The sequence below is a fragment of the Vipera ursinii genome (genome assembly GCF_947247035.1).
Source record: "Vipera ursinii genome assembly, chromosome: 1".
NCBI lineage: Eukaryota > Metazoa > Chordata > Lepidosauria > Squamata > Viperidae > Vipera > Vipera ursinii.
In genome coordinates this window covers 163,119,435-163,142,599 of record NC_139512.1, presented here as the reverse complement: position 1 = coordinate 163,142,599, position 23,165 = coordinate 163,119,435, and the positions used below count along the sequence as shown (strand labels likewise).

Sequence of the window (23,165 nt, the reverse complement as noted above, 5' to 3'; positions counted from 1 at the left end):
GGCCCTGACTTGAACTCTATTGAACATCTCTGGAGGGACCTGAAAATGGCTGTTCACCAGCGGTCACCATCCAACCTGATTGAGCTTGAGAGGATTTGCAAGGAAGAATGGCAGAAAATCCCCCAGTCAAGGTTGCAAAGTTTCTCCCGACATACCCCAAAAGACTTGAGGCTGTAATTGCTGCCAAAGATGCTTCAACAAAGTACCAAATGAAGGTTTTCACCAACCTTCACAGCTTTCTGGAAGCTGCATAAATGGATTTGTGTCTTTGTTTATTAGATTTGTTAAGGCCGCCCAACCCCAAAAGAATTCTGGATAGCCTATAGTACTCCCTACACAGAGAACAAAACTGCCTGGGCCACAACAATGATCCCTATATTCAGAGAAACGATTCAATGGGAACTCCATAGATACCCTAATCTAGACCAGAGAACAAAAACTAATCTCAAGGTATTTCTGAAACCTTAGGAGAGTGGGAACCATGAGTATCTCCGAAGGGCAGGGGATGCAGCAGGGACTTGTTCCATAGAGATCCGGGTAGAGGTGAGATAGTTGCCTTGAGCTGTCATGCTACATTAAGTAGTCATTGTAATTAAGAATTTTCTTTTAATTGTGATATTTTTCTGTTCTAATAATCTTAACGTTTGGGCCTCTAGTATGTGAATATGGTGGTATATAATTCACATAGAGAGAGACTTGCCCTTAATTTTGCATAGCTCATCCTATGCATATGAAAAATCAACCATCCAATTTTATTATGACTACCAAAATGCTGCTAATTCTCTTGCATCATTGTAGAGAATTTGAGGGGATTTTACTTATCCCCTCAAATTCTCTATAATGATACTTATTTATTTTCATTGGGTATTGTTTCTTTCTCTACTGCAGTTTTATCCCATACAGAACCTCATGGCTTCCAGGTAGCAGAATAGAATATCAATAGCATCTCCCTCATAAACTGAGTAATGATGGTATCATTAACATGCTACAAATGATCTCCCCCAGTGATTTCCTATGAATGTTAAAAATGGGGAAGGACCACATCCTATGAAATCCCAGGCTGATCTCTCTTCCCCCACTACAAGAGACTGAACCGATAGATTCTATTATAACTTATAACATTTAATCAGAGTTCTAGTATTTCTTTTAGTGTCTGTCATATCCTACCTCAGAGGACTGGCAGACAAGGAGAACTGCATTACCCCTCCAGGTCTCAATAGACTTCATCCAGGAGAGTGATCAGTATCACCTCAGTCCGATACCCAGGCCTGAACTCAGACTGAAAAGTCTCTAGAAAAGCCACTTCCTCTAGGGCAGGGGTCCCCAACCCCAGTCCGTGGACCGGCACCGGTCTACGGCATGCCAAAAACTGGTCTGTGCAAACAAGTGAAGCCCCGTACGCAGGATGCAGGCAACACGTAAAACCACGCCCCCTCCAGTCTGCGGGGAAAAACCTCTCTTTACGAAACTGGTCCCTGGTGCCCAAACTGTTGGGAACCTCTGCTCTAGGCTAATGTGTCACCACCATTTTAACAATCTTCATCCCAAAAGGCTGGAGATCAGACAATAGTTATTCGAGACCACAAGACTGAGCAGGAGTCCAACCTACATGTGCTAGAGGATAGTCTAATTCAGCAGAACTTCACTAGTTCTAATTTATCAGAACTCACAGCACAAAAAGAATTACAGACAGCAAAGCTAGCTATTAATACAGACTTTATCCATTAAGAGCCAAAATGACTTTGCTGGCAAAGTGCTATGCAAATAATTATAGTGGCCAGATGAGCAATCTGTCTAATGACTCCCCTTTAAAGAGAGTTAGTAAAGTTGAACAGGGCCACCTGACAATACTCTGCCACTTCAATAAAGAAGGAAAAATAAGTGTGTTTCACCTGCCTAATGCCACAGTGAAGGTCCCAACATAGTTACATACTTGAGATTGGTTGAATATACTTTTTGTCTTTATCCAGCATTTCAAGTGTTGCTTCTGATGTTTCATTCTCAAGAGAGTCTCAGCAGCCAAGTTGCCAGCCAGGAAATTGCACCTAGCAAGAGGCTGCTTGTGGGCAATAGATTCCAGTATCCAATTCGGTGCCCAATGTCAATGGTTTATCAGGCACTAAACTGAACTATTTGGCAGTGAGCTGGGAAACTCCCCAACAGGATCCCTTAGGGACTGGGGATGGGCCATCCAAATCAGGCCTGCTGCCCTCTGATTATCATGTGTTACTCTTAACTGTAACTGGATCAAGTTACAGTTGATCCAATTGCATGATCCAATCATAGCAACAGAATAATGAAAAGCCTCTCCATTTCCAGATAATATAAGATCTTCTCTAAAGCAAACACAAGATCTAAATTATAACCGCCCATATAAATTGGCCTAAAGATGACTTCAGACAAGCCCGTGGTTGTCATGAAAGCCATGAATTCCTGAGTTTTTCCAGAGCAAGGACTGGAGGTAAGGAGACTGACGTCACCGAACACCAAAAGGAGAAGATTTTCCGCCACCATCCACTTTCAAACACCATCAGCTCCAGCAGGTCAGGAAGGGATTATAGTAATGCCATGTGACAAATATTCCGTATCAGAACCAATTTTCTTTAGCACAAATGGTAAGACAGCAGAAAACTTTGATAAGCTGCTTTGAACTTGCCACAGCAGAAAAGCCAAATAGAAAATAAAAGTTCACTGCAGTCATTACTTCCAATTTAGAGCTCTTTTTAACAACATACTTTCTCAGGAACAAAAGATTTTATTTGGAACATTGATATGCTATTATTTGTTTCCTAGATGGACCCAGTTCAAAAAGCTGTCATAAACCACACTTTTGGCGTGTCACTTCCTCTAAAGAAGAAACAAGTCATCTCCTGCAATGTGTGTCAACTTCGCTTTAATTCTGATGTGAGTATTTTTAATTACTGTTCAGTGTATGCTTGTGTGTGTGTAGGTAAGAAGGTAGATAGGTAAGTAGGAAGCTTAGTCAAGGTAGCCGAGGTTAAAACAGGAAATGGGTTTGTCCAGTTTAATGAAAAGCAGGACTAGGGGTGACATGATAGCAGTGTTCCAATATCTCAGGGGAGTCAACTTATTATCCAAAGAACATGAAGGCAGGACAAGAAGCAATGGATGGAAACTAATCAAAGAGAGAAGCAACCTAGAACTAAGGAGAAATTTCCCGACAGAACAATTAATCAGTGAAATGACTGGCCTCCAGAAGTTGTGGATCCTCCAACAATGGACATTTTAAAGAAGAGACTGGACAATCATCTGTCTAAAATGCTAAAGAGTTTCCTGCCTGAGCATGGAGTTGGACTAGATAGAAGACCTCCAAAGTCCCTTCCAACTCTGTTATTCTGTTGACTCCTGGTGACTGGCCTAGATAGGTCCTTGCAGTTTTCTTGGAAACGTTTTCAGAGGTAGTTTGCCCCAAAGTCACCCAGCTGTCTTTCTGCCTCAGGAAGGACTAGAACTCCCACTATCCTGGTTTCTATCCTGGTATTTCAACCATTATACCAAACTGATTCATATATATCAGTAGATTAAAAAATGTTTATATTTCTTAAATACATTCAGTAGTCCTTCCAATATCTGCTAGATGCTAAGTTGATTAGACTGCATTAATATGAATAGATAAATCTTTCATGTACAATAAGCAAAAATTACTAACACTACATACATTTTCCCTGCTACCTCAGTCAGTTTAAAACTGCAGGCAGAAATGCTGTGGTGAAAATTAGTTTATAAGACAAATGGTCAAAGAATCATTGTAGAATGATTTTTAATTAAATACAGTAGATAGTTTTGCTAGCAGTACAATCCAAGATATGTTTATTCCACAGTAAGTCTTTTTGACTTCAGGTTTGCTCGTGTGTAAATAGGCAAGGGGAAGTAATCAAAATATTATTTTATTTATTACATGCTTACCAATGAATGTAATGAATAAATAAATAATAAAATGTTTTTAAAATATGTTTTATGAACAAAGTTCTGTCTTTATGCTTGGCTTTTACTTTAATAATGACACTAAACATCCAAAAGTAAATGTTGAAAATAACTAGTGGGTTAATGAATCCCATGAAAAGGTCACATTATTCAAATCTGAAGTGATATTTCTAAGGAAAATATGACAATTGCTTCCAGTTTAATAATTGTAAAAAAATGAAAACATAATATTTTATATATATGTTAATGAAATATTATAATAAAGATTAAAAAGTATGTACTTCTAATTTAAATTTCTAAATTAAATTAAACAGAGTAATTATATAAAGCAAAATATAACCAAAAAAATCTGCCAAGTATTTAGACATTTAAACATCTTGTCCTATTATAGCTTTTCCTGGACCATGTTTGTGTTGTTTAATTGCATCAAATTTTTGCTGTAAAGTAATAAACCTCTTCATTTAAAATTTATACTGTTTTCCTCTAACAGAATCTTCCTTTTCCCCCATTTTATACATATAAAGATTAATAGCATTTAAAACTGCACATGCACTTGCCTCAATTCTAATGTCATAGGTAGACATTAACTGATTAACTGCATTAAACACAACTTGATATCAATTTACAATTCACACTAAACTGAACATTATATTATTTGAAGTCACCCTAATTGCCACCTACTTGTAATTCCATTCTGGTTGGGAAATCTGTAGCACTGCACATTTGTTGAACTTCTGGGTCTTACATTTTTTAACATGGCCATACTGCCCAGGGAAGATGGGGGTTATTATTCATCAACACCTGAAGTTCTCTATCCCAAAATCCATTTCATTCATTTTCTATTTTCTGCTATCCTGTAATATTTAGCACATGCCACTGAGAATAATCATTGAATTGCCTTGGGTTTCTTCTCCATCTGCATCTCCACTTAATACTTTGTTTGCATGGCATTTCTGAAAACTTCTGCTCTCACTAAGTCCTCTGGGCTTGATGTTTCTTATTGCAGATAGGGGTGGGAGGACGGTGGGGGTTGGCTACAAAAGTTTGGAAAATAATTTTTCCCATATTTTTATGTAGGACGCTAACTCTAAACAAGGATGGATTCACATGGTGCTCAAATGGCTTTGTTAGAATGGCTCTAATATCATAAAATATGGTTTGACATAACATTGAATATGTGTGTGATATTTTTATTTTGGTAGTGTATCCAAATTCTCTTACTTTAGAGATTAGTCAGTCAGAAATCATGACATTTAGGTAAACATAAAGCTTTCCCTTTGTTCTTCTGAAATACAGCTAGGTTTTTCCATGTGTGGGGGTGGGTGGGTGGGAGATGCAGCAGTATCAAAAATTTATATTCATTTTGTGAAAGAATGCAAAGGTAGAAAAAATATATTTTGGAAGTACCTAAGATGTTCACGATCTTTTTCTAGACTTTTTAGAAACGTGGTTGGCTAACGGAATTTTTAATATATTTATTCATTTAATTTATTAAATATTAATGTAGGTTTCATGCTGCTCACTATTGGAGTGCAGCCCTCAGCATGCCACAGTGAGATTTTAGACTGAATCAGACTTTAGACCAAAAAAGATTGCCCATCTCTAATTTAAATATTTGCATCAGCCAAAATAAGAATTGTTCTTTGAGCACGCTTGGCTTATACCATATTGGAAGGAATAACTTAGAAGAACACCTAAATATAAATTCTACAATAGAGCCCAAAGGATGTTTAAATAAATTCTAATATGTTCTGTTGCTGAAAGGAAAATATTTTAAAAGTACAAAAATGGTTTTCATCTAATTAACAATTTTCTTTCAGCAGTTAACTTCCAGGTAATTAATTACCTTGTATACTACATTTAAAACAGCACTAGGCTTCTTACTGAGATTGCCATTAATACTGTTTGCTACATTAATGCAGATGTGAAAAGTGACATAAAAAACAAGAATGTAATTCTATACAGTCACAGCTATGAATTAAAAGTTGAGATGACTGGAATAACTCTTAGACTTTTAGGAGATGAGGACCTTTTAAAAAAATGAGAAAGCAGAAGGCTTTACTAAGCAAGTAAATAACGGAAAAATAATTGACTAAAAACATCAAAGTGTGAGGGACGTTTAAAATTTTATGAGGCGGCCATGTTGTCTCTGCTTTTTTTTCCTTTCAAGAGAGGCTTGCCTTTCTGTTCAGCAAATGATTTCAGATATTTTTAAAATCTCTTCCAGGTATGTTTGACTAGGGACAAAAGTGTGAAGAATACCTGATCATTCTATTCCCCTGCACAGAACAACATAGTAGAATTCTGAGGGTGGTTTAACAGCATCCTCCAAAGCAGAAATGGTTCAGGATATTCTTGTCTATGAGTGTTTGATATATCTGATCACTCTGTAATATGAAATATGTACTAGGTATCCGAAGAACAGTAAACAAAAAAACTTAGGGTGTTCGTGTGTTCGTTTTGTTTTGTAATTGTGAAAAATTTTGCTGTAAGGCATAGTACTTCATCACAAAGTAGCACTATTCCAAGATTTTAAAAATAACAGTCAGTCTTTGCTAAATGCAGTGCTTTGTACTTACATACAGTAACAGAATTAGGATTTTATATTTTGTTCTGGGTTCGGGAACAGAGTTTCAGATTTTTACAAATGCTGTGCTCATTTTGGATTGACTTAATATTATAGCTGAAACCATATCTTAATAGTATATGCTATAATGACTTACCTTAAGGCTTAGATTTATACAGATAGTCCTTGATTTACAACCACAGTTGAGTCCAAAATTTCCATTGTTAAGTAAGACAGTTGTGAACTGAGTGTGGTCCCATTTTACAACTTTTCTTGCCACAGTTGTTAAGTGAATCACTGCAATTGTTAAATTAGTAACATGGTTATTGAGTCCATCTGGCTTCCCATTGACTTTTCTAGGCCTGAAGTTCACAAAAGGGGATTGCATGACCCCCGTACACTGCAACCATAATAAATAGATGTCAAGCATCTGAATTCTGATCATGTGACCATGGGGATGTGCAAAGATTGTAAGTGTGAAAAACGGTCGTGTCACTTTTTTCAGTCCTGTTGTAACTTCAAACGGTCACTAAATAAATGGTTGTAAGTCAAGGACTACCTGCATCCTGCCATACCACTCCATGGGATTCAGGGTGATTTCCAACAACAAAATCTCAATTGAAGTGGCATAAAAATAAGCTTATATTATTCAATATCAATATTAACTTATTTTTAACATTTTAATAAGAATGGGAAATTGTGCTGTAAATTTTCAGCAATCATGGTGAAAAAACTTTAGAGTTGAATGCAATATGAAAATCAGCACACGTCCAATGGCAGTTGATCATCACGGTTTCGAAATATCTTATACAGGATCAATGTTTTTCATATTCTGTCATTCTCCTTATTAATGTTTTCCTATTCCGCCAAACCCTTCCTACTCCTTCCTACTCCTAGCTTACTCTAGACAACTAACAGAACAACAGTAACAAAAATGTTTAACGTGGTTTTCTTGGCCTCAACCCTGCTGGCCTGTGGAAAGGTTTTATAAACTTGACTATTTGTAGAATAAATAGAACCATAGGGGAGGAAGGGATCTTAGAGATCCCCTACCCAAGGCAGGAGTCTTCATACCATCTTGGACAAATAGTTGTCCAATATTTTCTTGAAAATCTCCAGTGATTAACCACCCACAAATCTGGGTAGCAGACTGTTTCATTGCTTAAAAATTCTTACTATCAGGAAAAAAAAAATCAGATTGCATCTTCCTCTGATGAGCTTTCACCCATTACTTCTTGTCCTAAGCTCGAGTGCTATGGAGAGTAAATTGACACTCAGTTTTCTGCGACAGCCCTTCAAGTATTGGAAGACAACTGTCATATCTCCCCTCTTTCTTAAGCTAAACATACCTGGCCTCTTTCATAGGATTTAACCTCCCTTATCATCTGTTTCCTATTTCTGGGGCCTCAACATCTTTGTGATATTGTTGTGACCAGAGCTGGATGCATTCCAAATGTGGCCTCACCAGTGTGGTAGAGTGCAGTACTGTCACTTCCCTTGATCTTGATGCTGTTCCTCTGTTGATGCAGCCTAGGAATGTGTTGACTTTTTTGCCAGGTCATATTTAAGTGGTGCTCCACCAGGATACCTAAAACCCTCTTGCAAGCATTACTGCTAAGCCAGGTGCTACCTATTCTGTACCTGCGCATCTGTTTGTTTTTTTCTAAGTGCAGAACATTTTCTTTTTACCACTAAATTATATATTGTTGGTTAGGATCCATGTCTGTCAAGATCCTTCTGAATCTTTTCATTGAATATCACATGCTGAGCACTGTTGGTTAATCAATTACAGATCCATCTGGTAGTGGTACTGCCTACCCTGCATTGTTCTATCTTGTTCCATCCTAAGAAGAAGTAGGATATGACCTACTTTATCAAATGCTGAACTTGTATATTGTAACTACAGCATTTCCTTGGTCCACAAATGTAGTCACTCTATCAAAGAAGGCAATAAGATTTGTTTGGAATGATCTGTTCTTAAGGAGCCCTTGCTGACTTCTGTTAATATTTAAATTATTAAATAAAATTAAATATAAAGCAATAATAATGAATTATTCCCTTGGGGAGAAGTGAAGTCCCATCAGGAAAGGATATGTAGGAAAGGTATTTTTTTTTGAAGTTGCAGTTCATTCTACTTAATGTTTTGATAGATGGCTATATAAATATATCTTGATATGGTGTAAGTTTTCTCTTTTACGTATATCGTGTTAGCATGCTCTTTTTAAAAGTAAATGTTTATGTTCTTGCTTACCCTGCAAAATAAAAAAGAGCATAACTTACAACTGATGGAATTGATTTGGTGTCAGTTACTCTTTAAATAAGTTTCAGATTTTATAATTCCATAAACAAGATCATATCTAGTAAATAAGTGAATGACCACTATGTTTATTATACAAATTTATCTCTACTACAGACATGATGGAGAAAAACACTGAGAGATTCTGTGATTTAGTGGTGATAAAGGCAACAGCTGGAAAAAATAGTAGGGCAAATGGGATATTAGAATGCCAGAAACAGAAGAACCTAGAATCACAGGAGGATTTGGACTAGATAAACATAGTAAGGCAGGAGGTAAGTTAATAGAGTTTTATATAGCAAATTATTTCTTCATTGCCAAGCATTCCTACTTCAGGCAACTTAAAAGTAGTCCTTACACCTGAACATAACTAGATGGACAACATCACAATCCAATTAACTATGTAATAGGAAATGGGAGTTAAGGAAGTGCAGTCTGTTCAGCCAGGAAACTTCCAGGTGCAGCTTGTGGTATAGACCATAAATTATTAGTATCAAAAGTACCAGTTAAACTTAGAAAATTAAAGACAGAAGCTGTACCAGCAGGATTTAACTTGGAGGGCATCTAGTCAGAATATCAAATCAATGTAATGCACAGATTGAAGGTTTTTAATTTATGCAAAGAAGAAACTAAGAAGCCCATGGGCAGATAAGAGGGATGGGGAGGGAACAAAAGTTCAAAAAAAAAAGATCCAAGTGGTTTTCAGAACAAGCTATCATAATAACCAGAGAAAAACAAAAGATGAAAGCCTTGGGTAGCGAGAAGGATGCAGGTTGACAGAATGCAGATCTTTAACATCAAGCAAGAAAGGACAATAAAAGATATATCAATAAAGAATGCCAGCAAATAGGTAAAAAATGATAAGAAAAGTGAACATGCGCCATTCTACCAGTTTGTCACACAAGCAACGTTTTTTGCTATGTCTTACAATGAAAAATAGAACTGTGTGTGGAAAGAGAAATACGAAAGCAACAGATAAATACACATATAATGAGATAGATAATGCAAGATGGATGATGGAGATGACAAGATAATTTAATAAAGGAATTTCCTTTATTGACCATAGTACAGCTACTGTATAGCTCTCATCAGAATACAGCACACTAAGGCCAATAGGTGTATCAGAACACATTATTGTTCCTCTGATTAACCTGTACAACGAACAAGAAGCTACTCTCTTTTGAAATAAAAAAGCGGTTAGGTTTAGGCCACAAATAAAGTCTCAGCTCATTCTGAAAGTAAAAATGGAAAGCGAAAAATCTGGGCTAATGTTCAATATTAAAATTTTGGAAAAGGTTACTAGGAGTGTCATGTAATACAAGAAGAACCACTCAGTTGATCCTGGAAGAAAAAAGTACTGATCGGTATCTAGAGATTAAGAAGCAGAAATTGAAAAGGAAATTGGAAATTGGATGTGAGGATATGATTGCCTAGAAAAAGAAATAACTTACAGTATTTTTTGGCAAGTTGGAGAGAGATATGAGAATCAATTTGATGCAGTGGTGAAGGTGCTGGCCTAGAAACCAGAAGACTGTGACTTTTAGCCCTGCCTTAGACATGAAAGCCGGCTGGATGAATTTGGGGCAGTCATTCTCCCTCAGCTCCACTTGCCTCACAAGTGGGGAAACAGGGAGGAAGGAGTATTGGTATATTTGCCATCCTGTGCTATTTATGAAAATAAGGAGGGAATGGATGGATGGATGGATGAATGACAGGATGGTGGATGGACAGTATTCCTGGAACGTCCATGGAAGAGCTGCTGATTGTCACCAGGATTAGATTGAGCTAGAGCAGGGGTCCCCAACCCCCGGTCCGTGCACTGGCACCGGTCCGTCACACACCAGCAACGGGGCTGCGCAAACAAGTGAAGCCCCATCTGCTGGATGCAAGGCAGCACACGAAACCACGCCCCCTCTGGTCCTCAGAAAAATCTTTGTCCACAGAACTGGTCCCTGGTGCCCAAAAGGTTGGGGGCCTCTCAGCTAGAGGACATTTGTCCATGCAATCAGTGGGAGCTAAACCCAATTCTTAGTTCTGAACTAATGTTTAAAATGTGGAGAAAATCTTTAATCTTTTATTTTCTTTTTTTTGTAAGATTTTACTCTAAACAGCAGATTTTACTCAGACCTTTGTATGTTTCTGTGCTTTGTTTGTGTTCACCAACAGAGGTAGTTCAAATAAAAACAGAGGGTATAACAATCACAACTAGCTCAGTTTCAAGAATGCACAGCTTTATTACCATCTGCCATGTGACAGCTATGCTCTGCACCAGCTGTTTTGTCGAAAGCCGAATGGCCCTGAAACAACCTCTATAATGCCAAGTAATGGAAAAATATAACTCATTGCAGCCCACAAATTCTTTTGCTTATACACTCACTAAGTAGATGAATGGGATGAAAATGCCAATCAAACTTTAAAGAAGGAAGCCAGAGAGATCTCAGTTTGGCACCCTATTTTTCCAAAAGATGATTGGTGCAGGCAAAGCTGACATTATCAACTGTGTACTAATAGGGGTGCATGTGGCACAAGAAAGATATCTAGCATCTCAGATTGAAAACAAAGTGATTAAGAGTCTCATTCCCTGTGATTTTCAAATTATGTTCACTGGACTCCTAGGGTTCCATAAGAACTTTTTAAAGCTCCCCCAAATTTTTAAAAAAGTAACTACTTAAATTACTCATTTGCTTTGCATCTTGATCAGGTGTTCCATGACTCTTTTTTTAAAAAAAAACATTTTGCAGCTTGAAAAGGTTTGGAAACCCCTGACCTAAACCTAAGTGGAGGCCCAGTACAAAAATAACGCATAAGGAAGAGCCTTTAAAACAATGGAACAATAGTTTAAAATTCCAACAATTGTTACAAATTGTTAATTTATGGATCTTCATTGCCTGCACTATTTCTAATAGCCAGATTTAAACAGCAACTACTAACTATTACTACTACTGCCACTAATTATCAGCTGGTGCTAAAAACCCAGAAAAGAATCAATAATGTCAAATGTCTGTCAGTTGGGTAGCCGGATTTTTGTCAAATGTGCCCCCTCCTTCAAAAAGCCTATTTATATTGATTCTTTTTTAAGTTTGGAAGGTATTGAAGCAGATAGGAGGTAATTAAAAGCATAAATCTCAAGAAGTCTGTGAAGGTAATTCTCTGCTTTACAAGCAGAGCTGACAAAATGATGAACGCTTCAGCTCCAACATGACAGAAATATTACATGATTACAGGCTGCAGGGGCCTAATATGCTGAAAGTTATCTTCAAAACCAGCTATTTAACAAAGCTGTTAACAAAAGGTTTTTTTTTGTTTTCTATTTAATACAGCTAACCTATTGCAACACTGATCCGGCTAGGCTTCCTGTGTTCACCTTATTCTCACCCATAATCTGTTTCACATTAATTAGTTGATGCAAGGGGCAGTAAATGCAAGAGGCAATAAAAATTGAGGTGGAGAGAGGATGGTGGGCAGCATTGGTCTTGCCTCCACACCCTCCAGGCAGATAGGATTGATGGTTCTTTCTGCACTGTTTTTAGTATCTCCAACCAAGTGGGCATCAGAGAGCAATCAACGGGGGGAAAAGAGGCTCCATATGACTCAGAATTCTTTCCTCTTCTCATTCCATTCTCTTGATCTACATTAACATTTGTACTGACTCAATTGTGGCCATATCTGTCTACATATTAATTAATGCTTCTTTCCTGAGGATATCAAGCAATCAGCCTTTGCCTTTCTAGATACAAATAGCATCTCTTGGGCACCGTCCACAGGTCACACACTCCTGCACAAATCCCACGTATCTGGCTGTGAATTAACAAAAATGGGTTTGTCTCCTTTTTTAAAAAAAATCAATAAAAATAAACTAAAATAACTTTATGGCATCTCTCTCCCTCCCCCATTCCCTGCTGCTCTGAGACTGCATGTCTAATATGAATCTGAATAAAATGGGTGGGGAAAAATATGATGAGGGTCAAAGGGGTGTAGAGAAACCAGAGCTGTTTTTGTCTGTGAATTGATTAAAGTTTTTATCTTCTACTTGGACAACTATCAAAAGCCCTCTGCCCCAGCCCCCAGAGAGACACAGTCAGAAGCCCACCAGTTAGTTGAAAAAAAAATACTACCGGCCTGACTGATCTGTGGAAATGACAGGATGTGGTTGCACCCAGCAACTTTGAGGGATTGGATAAAGTTCAGTTCTCTGTAATATGGGAGAATATCTCAAAAAAACCCCACACAGGTGGAATGACTGTCACAAACATCCCCCTTAAGAGAGACAAACAGAATTAAATTACTGCTCATGTTCACATATTACAGTCTGTTTTGCTGGCTGCCCAAATTTAGTTTTGCATTGTAAACGGAGCCATACTTAAAATGCATTAAATTAAAGCAGCAGCTGCATCAGAAAAAACCCTTTTCATCTGAGGCATCACAGGGATGATTGTTTTCCAGAATGTAGGTGTTACTTGATAGGCACATAAGAAGCTATTTAGCAAAATTTCCACTTCGTTTGAAATTTGACCACAAGGGACAGATCTCATAACTGCAGAGAAAGTAGGAAACATTAGAAAAGGCCAAGTGTTTTTCCAGGCTGTAGTTAATACTGTTTAAATAAGGACCTCTTTGTTCACTATTCAACTTTCAAATTTTCCTAATTTCTGTACATTTCATCGAGATTTTTTGAAGCCTAGGGCTTTTTTTTTCTTCTTCTTCTTCCTGTCAGTTTCTTGGTGGAAGCAAACTGCAGGGACACAGACTTTGCCCGTTTTCTAGTCAGTTTAATCACTGAATCTATCAGAAAACTCGATCTGCTTTTTTCCATAAACCAATTGCAATTGTTAATAACTAATAGGAAGAGGATGTGCTGGAAATATATATATATTGTGACATAGGTAAAGGTAACGGTTCCCCCGCACGTGCGTGCTAGTCGTTTCCGACTCTAGGGGCCAGTGCTCATCTCCGTTTCAAAGCCGAAGAGCCAGCGCTTGTCCAAGGACGTCTCCGTGGTCATGTGGCCGGCATGACTAGACGCCAAAGGCGCACGGAACACTGTTACCTTCCCACCGTAGTGGTCCCTATTTTTCTACTTGCATTTTTACGTGCTTCCGAACTGCTAGGTTGGCAGAAGCTTGCATAAAAAATTCAGAAGGAACGTTTTGCAAAGTGTGCTGGCGGAAGCAAAGTATGCTTATCAAAGTATTAAAGTAGTCATGACCTCTGGGCTTCACATAGCTGCTTTGAGGGTTCCTCCTGCTGTCTCTGTGTGCTTGTACATGCACAAGCAGGGTCACTAGCAAAAGAGGATATATCAGATTCGTTTTAAGTTTGGGATTCAGACAAGTTGATTCACAGCTGCAGGAAAAACAAAATTGACATAATATGCTGAAAGGAATCCAGTTTTTGTACTCAGATCAAAACAAATACACAAAATTAATAGCTGGACTTATATGAAATTGTAATGTTAAACATTTAAACAATGTTGGCATATATAAACAGATACACCCAATAATACATAAGTACACAATTATCAAATCACATGCAGAATTTCTTTCCAAACATTTTTGACATTATCCTCAAAATATAGTCCTGCAAGTACTGTACTCAGTTAAAGAATTATGCTATTCCTGGACATCCTCATTTTATTTTCTTCACATATAGAGTAGATGCAAGAAATCTATCATGCTTCACTGATTCAGTTGGATCTTCAACCATTCCTGACTATTAGACGTGATTGATGGCTGGAGCTGATAGGTCCACTCCTAAAGCTTATTTCTGAAGAACACCCCTTCTGCTAGTACAGAAGTTTGAAGTTCTTCTTTTAAATAGAATATTGCTAAATTGTTGCAATAGTTCATTCATTCACTCATTCACTCATCTATCGGATTTATAAATACACAGTATTGCCATTACTTTGGAAGTTTTGGAACTAAAGATCAGGATATCAGTATTTGCAGATGACAAAATAATTTCATTATATCTTCTAAAACCTTGAACAAACAACCCCAGTTCAAATTGTCAGAAGCCGCCTCTGCATCTAAGAAGATCAAAGTGATTTGCTTTATATTAAGTTGCTCCAAATATTCCAGAATGTCCAACGCATTTGTAACATTGTCCTTTAACTAAGTTCAGAGGGAAAAACCCACACTGAGTCTCATGAATAAATAATTGCAAAATTAATTTTAGTCTGTCAGCTAGAATCATTGTGAACAACATATAGTCATTATTCAATAATGATATTAGCCAATAGTTTAAAGTCAAATCTCCCTGCTATGTTGTCCTCTTTCCAACTCTGGCATTTTCCTTCCCTGTAGAGGACAACAAAATTATTTTAAACCTACTCTGATCTAGCCAATAGTTTAGATTAACTGATTGATTACATAGTCTACTAGAGACTATGAAACTGGATTAATCTTTTTCAAATCTCTCCCTAATAGTTGCAGATTGTTGTGTTTCATATGTACACATTACACTTTTAAAGTCAAAACAACAAATCATTTATAATAATGATGCAGTCAGCACATACTTTCTGAATATGATTTGTTTCATTTAGATCAACTCGGCTTTAAATAACATTTTACAGTTGAGAGGTTTTAATTTTTTCCATATGAACCAGTTTGAAAAGAAAAAAAAACCTATTGTTTATTAAGAGCAAATCTAAAATATTTATAGCTATGAAAATAGATTACTTTTTGTACATAATTTCATGCTTTGATTTGTTTTTTCAGTTGCAAGTGTGTGTTCTTTCTTTATCTCAGCCATGGAATGAAGCTAAAAGGGCAGATTAATCAAAGGGATAATGGGCAGATATTTTATGTTGTGCATATTTCAAGAGTAATGGGTGAGAATTGGCTAATTTGCATGTCATTATTGAGGGTAGTCACAGCTGAGGAAGACAAGCACCAAGCTTATACACAATAATATTTATTAAGATTCCATCGTTGAATGGTGGGAATAGATTTCAGAGCAATGTATTACTAAAAGCACAGTAACGCTAGTCTATATCACTATTTATGTATCAGCTGTAAGTAAAACATTTGCTCTGTGCCGTTTTATTGCGCGATGAAGGGAAGAAAATTGTTTAGTGAAAAAAAATAAGTTACACTAGGGTTCAAAGAAACATCTCAAAGTGAGAATCAAGAAAAGGTAATTTTTATGTCTGTTTTTCATTTCTTTATGCCTGCAGGACCATTATAATTTTTTCCATTGATCAAAATTTTATGTGGCAGTTTTCTGCATGACAAATTATTAATTGTTTGACAGGATTTGTTTATAGGTGGGATATGAAAAGAAGTTCTCTGTTGTGTTACAAGAAAAGCTGCTAAGTTGTTAAAATTATTTATATTTGTCTTGATGAAAAGTAAAGGCATTTCTTTGTATATTTCTTTTCTATATTATTTATTTATTTATTATTAGGATTTATATGCCGCACTATCTCCCGAAGGACCCATTTTGCTATTTTTTTATTTTCTGTGCCTTCTATTCCTTTCTTTTTTCTTTTTAGTTTACATTAGTTTTATTCTGTCCTTGGATCTTTTCAGTAGAGCAGGCTATTCTGTGAATGAAGTTATAGTGAAAACAGTGAGACATGGTTTACACAACCCATCAGTGGTAGGGTTCAAATATGTGACAACCAGTTCTCTGTGTGGATGCCACTTCCGGAAGTCCATTTTGGGCCTGGGCAACAAAAAATTAGCTACCAGTTCTGCCAAAGTGGTGAGAACTGGCTGAATCCCACCACTGCTACCCATCCGTAATGAGTAGCTGTGCTCAGAGTATCTCAAAGCTTAATTTCCAAAGAACCACGTCTCCTGAAGTTGCATCATCTCTGGAGATAGGATTGTGGAAATCAAGAATCCCTCAAAGCAAATGTAGATGCAAAAAAAGTCTGGATAAAACAAATATTCCAAATGGAGAATTTGTTCTACAATTACATTGCTTTATGCATAGATGTTTACAAGGGGTTCAGGAGATTCCTTTATAGCCTTCCTGTCTTAAGCTACCACTTCTTCAATCATTTTTTTCCCCAGAAGTAAAACATAGAATAATTCATTCAACATTTTGATTAGTGATGCTAGATCTCTCTGTTTGGGAATTCCCCAGACAAGTAATTACTGGCTAATGAACAGAAGAATAGAACCTATGGGCATAACTAGACATGGCTTCAAATTCATACAGTAATCAGTTGACACTTGCAGTTGACCCTACGTTATAAGGTGAGGACTCAGCTTCAAGGGCAAGGTTTTGTGCAAGCAGATCTGATTTAATAGAAAGTGACCAAGGCCACTATTGACTGATTAGTTGAGAGTTCGGATTGCTTCCCATGTGGCTCTGAAGCCGCCTTTAATAATGCTACATTGCTCTGTTCTCTAATAGGTAATGAATGAACCAGGAGAACTCCAATTTATTTTATGTGAGGTGTCCTTGACATTTGAAAAGGAAGTAATAGAAAAAATACGTTGTTAAAAAGAGGCACTCGGGGACTTTTTGCTTTCTGCTTTCATTTTTGTAAAATTCTTGAGAGAAAATAATTTCACAGCAGTCTGTGCCCACCTCCTCTCTTTCTTCGCTGATACATCTATTGACACAGTCAGTTTACATATGCTATTCACAGAGCACATCATCGTTTTTTACTTTAGAAAGCTAAAAGCAATAACAGTGCCCAGAAATGTGATGGCAGGAACAGAAAAAAAAATAGCTGGGCCTGGGGGACAAGTTAGAAAAGCTTCCAGACAAATGGTTCCTATAGCTACCAGTCAAAGGATGTGCAGCAATTCTGTTTTCTTCTTATAGAAATAAAACAATGGGGGGAAAACATGTTAGAGAAATGCAGAATTAATTCCAATGGAAGACAGAGTTGTCTGAGTGTATATCGTATGTAATTTAATGAACAATGCAGGATGATTACATAATAAAAGTAGCAACTGGAAACATCTTAAGTGTAATTTTTATTATGCAATTCAAGATTTCATAGCTATTCTTGGTCAACAAATAGCTAGCTTGCTATCGCAAGGATAGACAAGTTTACTATTGCTCCTACATGTCATCTGCTTTTTGAACAACAGAAAATTGTTGTATGTAACTTTATAATAATTATAAATACAAGTGCATTATATAATACATAAGTACCGTATATAATAGGCTAGTACAATTGCTGTTAATCTACTTCCAAAAACTCAGTGAAAAAAATACTTTTTTGAAAACGTGGATGCATAAAGCGTCTTTTTCTATTATATAAACAATCCCGCAGATATTATTACACACCATTGAGTAAAAGCTATACTACATATGGATAATCTAGTGGCACTTTAAGTACTATATACTTCAAAGATGGTTTGGGCAAAAGATTCTTTATTAAAGAATCTTAATATTTAATGCAATGTAATGTAATATAATGTCATTATATTTAATATAATTCTTATTAAAGAATTATAATATTTGCTTGCTAGAAAGTCAGCCTTACTGAACTCAGAGGAATTTCCTTTTGGATAAACAAGTTTAGAATTACTCGTTCTTAAACACCAGTTGATTAAGCAGTTTCCCATCTCCTTTGTATGATACTGATAAAACTGAAAACCTTGTAACAGTTTTAACCATCTTTATTGTGGTCCATATTTTGGTGATCGATTGTTATGTGTTTTTGTATATAAATATAACTTTAACTTTATTTTCTGTGCAGTTTTTAGAAAACATGATTGGTCCTACAGAAATACAGTGTTTTCTTCTTTTAAGAACAGGAAATGTGTTTGGTGTTATTTGCTTCTTAATCTAACTGCTGAAACTTAATGGATGTTTTACTTGCACTGATTCTGTGGATACGTTATTTACATGTGGCAAGGATTGTTACTGAGCACAGATGTATACAGTATGTGCATCTTCCTTTTCATTCCATCTGTTTGACTTACTTACACCCAGGTGGCCAGGTTTCCTTATTACATTATGTCCCAGAGTGACTGTTCTGTGGCACCTCCTTGCACTTCGACTAATTTAGTCACCCTTTCTATAGCAACGTAGTGTTAACAGCACCCTGAAGGGTTTGGAGCCTAGAAAAGCTTGTATCCTTGGCGCCTAGAAAAGCTTGTATCCTTGGCTTAATGGCTTGCTTTCAATTCAACACAAGCAGTTCAAAAGGTGGTATTCCTAATGCATGTCAGCCATGACATTATTCTTAGCAGCAGATTGCACAATACAACTAATACCTTGTGCATTGTGTTTCTATATGTGTGCCACCAAAGTCTAGTCCTACTTTAATGGTAAATATGATATATATATTTTCTTTTTTCTTTCCATTTCCATACAGAGGAAAAATTATTGAAATGAATGGGATTTTTATTTTGTTTAAAGACAGGTATCCTGCCCTATGTGCAAAATTACACTTGCTTCTGATATTAGCTATTAATATATAGTTGATATCTACAGTTCAATGAAGGCATATGTGTTCTGTTATTTTAAATGTATATGTATACTGTACCATGCTATTTAATTTTCAATTTTTTAAAAAAAAATGTAGATTAATTCTTTGCTGACATTAAAAAATATCTCAGAAATAAATCTGTTATAGTAACGGATACATTCTCTTCCACAGGCCTAAGTTTCTAGGACGTTTATTATTAAATACAGAAAAATGGTTTCCCCAATATTGTGGCGCTGTTTTAGTTGTTAAGACGGCCTTGGATACCCTCATTAATAATCATTCTGCATATATATTCAGAGATGATGTACCTTTAGAGAGAGGATTGGTTTTTTAAAAAATTGACAAATACTCATACATTTAATTTATACTACAATTCCATATATTTGTTGAAAAATTTTTGGCTGCCATCTTATTGCAGGGTAACTCCATATACACCTACACAGAAAAAGTGTAACACAGAAAGTCTTCATGTGTATAGCTTTATTATACTTACTCATTTTGTGATTTTACATTGATTCTTCTTTCTGATCCCAGCCCTCATATTTATTTTAGAGAAAGATCTATTTCTGTGGGACAAGTGAAAAACATTTCTTCAGTTGTTTCAAATGTGAATATGAACGTCTTCCATTAGAACTTTTAGGTCATAAGGAATTGCTCCTTTATAATAAATGCTCTGTCTCCGTAAAACTGAATATGCTTGCTTATGCTGTAACTATATAGATTTCATTATATGCTACCAAGCTGACTAGAATTTGTTGACCATTTAGGCTAAAGTCCCAGAGGCTCAATGAGGCTCCCTTTTTCACTATAAGCCTGGAATTATAAAACCTGGGTGGCTGCAGAGCAGGAAAATGGAGTTGCCATATACATAGGCCACAAAAATGCCTGGTATAATATATTCACCAAGTTATGCAGTCCTGTACAGGACTAGTAATAGGCACAGACCATCATAAACAAACAAGTATGCTTTCATAAAGGCTGATACAAATGCTATATAACCTTAATGCAAACTCATAGTGGTTTCAATAGAATTGTATTCTAATTGTGGATAAAATTGGGCCCTTAATAGTGAGATAAATATCTAATTTCCAAATCTGATTCTTTTAATTTCCTGCGATGGATTAAAACTGTAGTAGAATATAAGTAAAATAACTAATAAGGAGCTTGATCCTTTTGCTGTAATCCATGAAAATGTATGCTCTTCAATAAGATCTCAGTTAAAGTCAGAAAAATGTCTTGTGAAATCCTGCAACAATATTAATAATGAAGCACTACTAACTTTTCTTAGGCAAAAGAGTGTAGTGCCTCTTTTTGGAAGTTGTATAACTTTTCTTTTTCAACCTTTTCATCTGTGAGTGATACCAAGTATGAATGTTGAGCCTGATTTGTTCTCCTTTGTAGAGCCAGGCTGAGGCCCACTACAAAGGAAGTAAACATGCCAAGAAAGTCAAAGCACTAGAAGCAACGAAAACTAGACCAAAAGCAAGTGCTTCCAAGAACAACGCAATGGCTAACTTGAACGGCTCTGCTACGCCGGTCCCGGCCAACATCTCTAACAAATCAGGTCAATGAAATTTTCATTCTATACATTCTTTGCTTCTCCTTCTTGATTTATATGAGATTTTTGTCTACATGCTCTCTGCCTATTTCAGTGCCAATATTTGTAGTAAAACTGTAGTAAAATTATAGTTAAAAAAACTAAATTTGTAATAAAAAAGACTCTCCATTCTGAAATGAAAAGTGATTGTTAAAACTGGTAGGTTAGATTCCCTATGAAGCTTCATTTGCTCTTCCTGATTCCCCATTGAATATATATTAAACTTTTAGTCAATGACCAGTGACTGGCAATTGCTGACAGCAGATCTAATGGAGAGATGCAGATAGAGTGATTCAGCTATCTGTGTTAAAAGTTGCCTCCAATGATAGCTCTCAAATGAATAAAGGAAGAGAGATTGTATACTATTCTATTTTCCACTGGCCCTCAGTGTGATGCTATTTGCTTTTAAATGGCCCCAAGCGCATTCTCTTTGCTACCTATAAATATCAGTTGTTTTATTATGCCATTGGTAGGTAATACATGTCTCATCTTGGACTAATTATTAAAAATAGCATAGTTTAATTTACATAGGCAGAGGTGAATAGGATCCATTTTTCCCCAAAGTAGGAATTAATGCTTATGTAACCTGCAGTATATTACCTATCGCAATAATTCACATCGTATCTTAATTCCACAGTCTTGATATAATATCAAAGATCAAACCTGCTGTCTCCAATCTATAAATATTGACCCTTAAAAAGGGCTGCTTACAAAACTGCAATGAGTAGGATACGTTTACCTTCAACTCTTTCCCTACTTTTAGGTTCTACTATTGTCAGAAACTAAAGGATCCTCCCTTCCTCCTAATTAGTTAGCAAAAGCAATGGGTATAATTGAGCTTCCCCACAGTTGGCAAGCAGGATCAAAGTTAAGAGGACTAGTAAAAAAAAAAAAGGCTGTGTGCAAGCTACCAACAATCCTGAGCTCCAAATCCAGTAATCATGTGCCAGCAGTCTTAAACTCAGCTAATATGTGTGCAGCTGAGATATGTGCAAAAAGTCTTAACATTCACAGACACATCCTTTTACTAGTTTAGTGTGCTGGCGGGGCTCTGGATAATGAATCAGAGGGCAGAAAAAGTGCTTCTTATGCGAGCAAGATCCTGGGGTTCTCTGTGGAGGATTGAATCATTATAATAAATCTGCAACCTCTAAGTAATAATATTTAGTTTATTATTTCTTCTCTATTTTAGGAAGCCCATATCTCCTGTATTTCGCTTAATAATTAGTGGAATGCTCTTTCTGTATAATTCTGTAATCCATGGTAAAGTTCAAGCATCACCTGCAATATTACAGTTCTTTATAAAACTAAGCATGAAAATATAATTAGCTCCACACCCGGGGGTGGGGTGGGGAATGCAATAGATTTTAAATTTATTTTGAATGGTGGATATTACCAAACATATTCTTAACCTTTATCTTAGTAAATGTATAAATGTAATCTAAAGGAATAATGAAGCACCTTAGAAATAGTGCTATAGATACCAACAGGTATATCAGGATCAATAGCTGAATCACAAATAACCTGAAGTGGATTTTATATATATATATATATATATATATATATATATATATATATATATATATATATATATATATATATATATATATATATATATATATATATATATATATATATATCCTTTTTCTTTAAAGAGATTTAGACCTTTCTTCTATATATTTATTTTTTAAATATGAATGGCCTATTTTGGGATTTAAACTGCAGTGGAAGGATATTGAGTAGCCACTTTTCGATAATTGAGCAATTGAAGTCTGCAGGTAGTCCACCACTTGTAAACGCTTGCTCTATAGATGTGTGTGTGTGTGTGTGTGTGTGTGTGTGTGCACATAAATATACACATACACCTACAAAATATAAATTTAGCTTACAAGAAGAGTTAATAACTATTACAAATTATTTCAGGCCTAAAGTCATATACAAATTATGTAAGCTGAGAATAAGCAGATATGTATAGTGAAGCTTATATCCATTTAACCACAACCAGTAGGAAATTCTCCTGATGGGTAAACGCTGCCAGGGTAACCTGATGCCAAGACACCCATCCCCATTCTACAAAGAGGAACTGACCAGGTTGGCAAGTAAACCTTCTTCCATCTGTACTACTGACCAAGGTGTTTGTTCTTGTCTGAGAAGTAGAACTCAGTTTAGAGAACTCAGCCAGGTGTTTGCTTGCACTGGCTCCTCATAGCCATGCTTTAGCAATAACTGCAGGAATTATCGCATTTTTGGCCTAAAGATAGAACTAAAGATAACACTGTGATGTTACAAGCACAAGTCAAATACATTTGCCTTTAGACAGAAAGATGATAGAAATCAAACTGTATTTTCACTGATGGGA

General features: G+C 36.3%; 1 protein-coding gene across 2 annotated transcripts in view; it reads left to right on the top strand.

The window, feature by feature from the left end:
• Positions 1-23,165, top strand: part of ZNF385B (zinc finger protein 385B) — a gene marked incomplete at its 3' end in the record, with an annotated part of 227,949 nt that overhangs the window by 181,582 nt on the left and 23,202 nt on the right. For both annotated transcript variants that reach the window (XM_083376007.1, XM_083376008.1), the window contains 2 exons: positions 2,794-2,904; positions 20,611-20,773. In XM_083376007.1, coding sequence (XP_083232133.1) covers positions 2,794-2,904; positions 20,611-20,773 — 274 coding nt within the window. The remainder of the gene's footprint in view (positions 1-2,793; positions 2,905-20,610; positions 20,774-23,165) is intronic.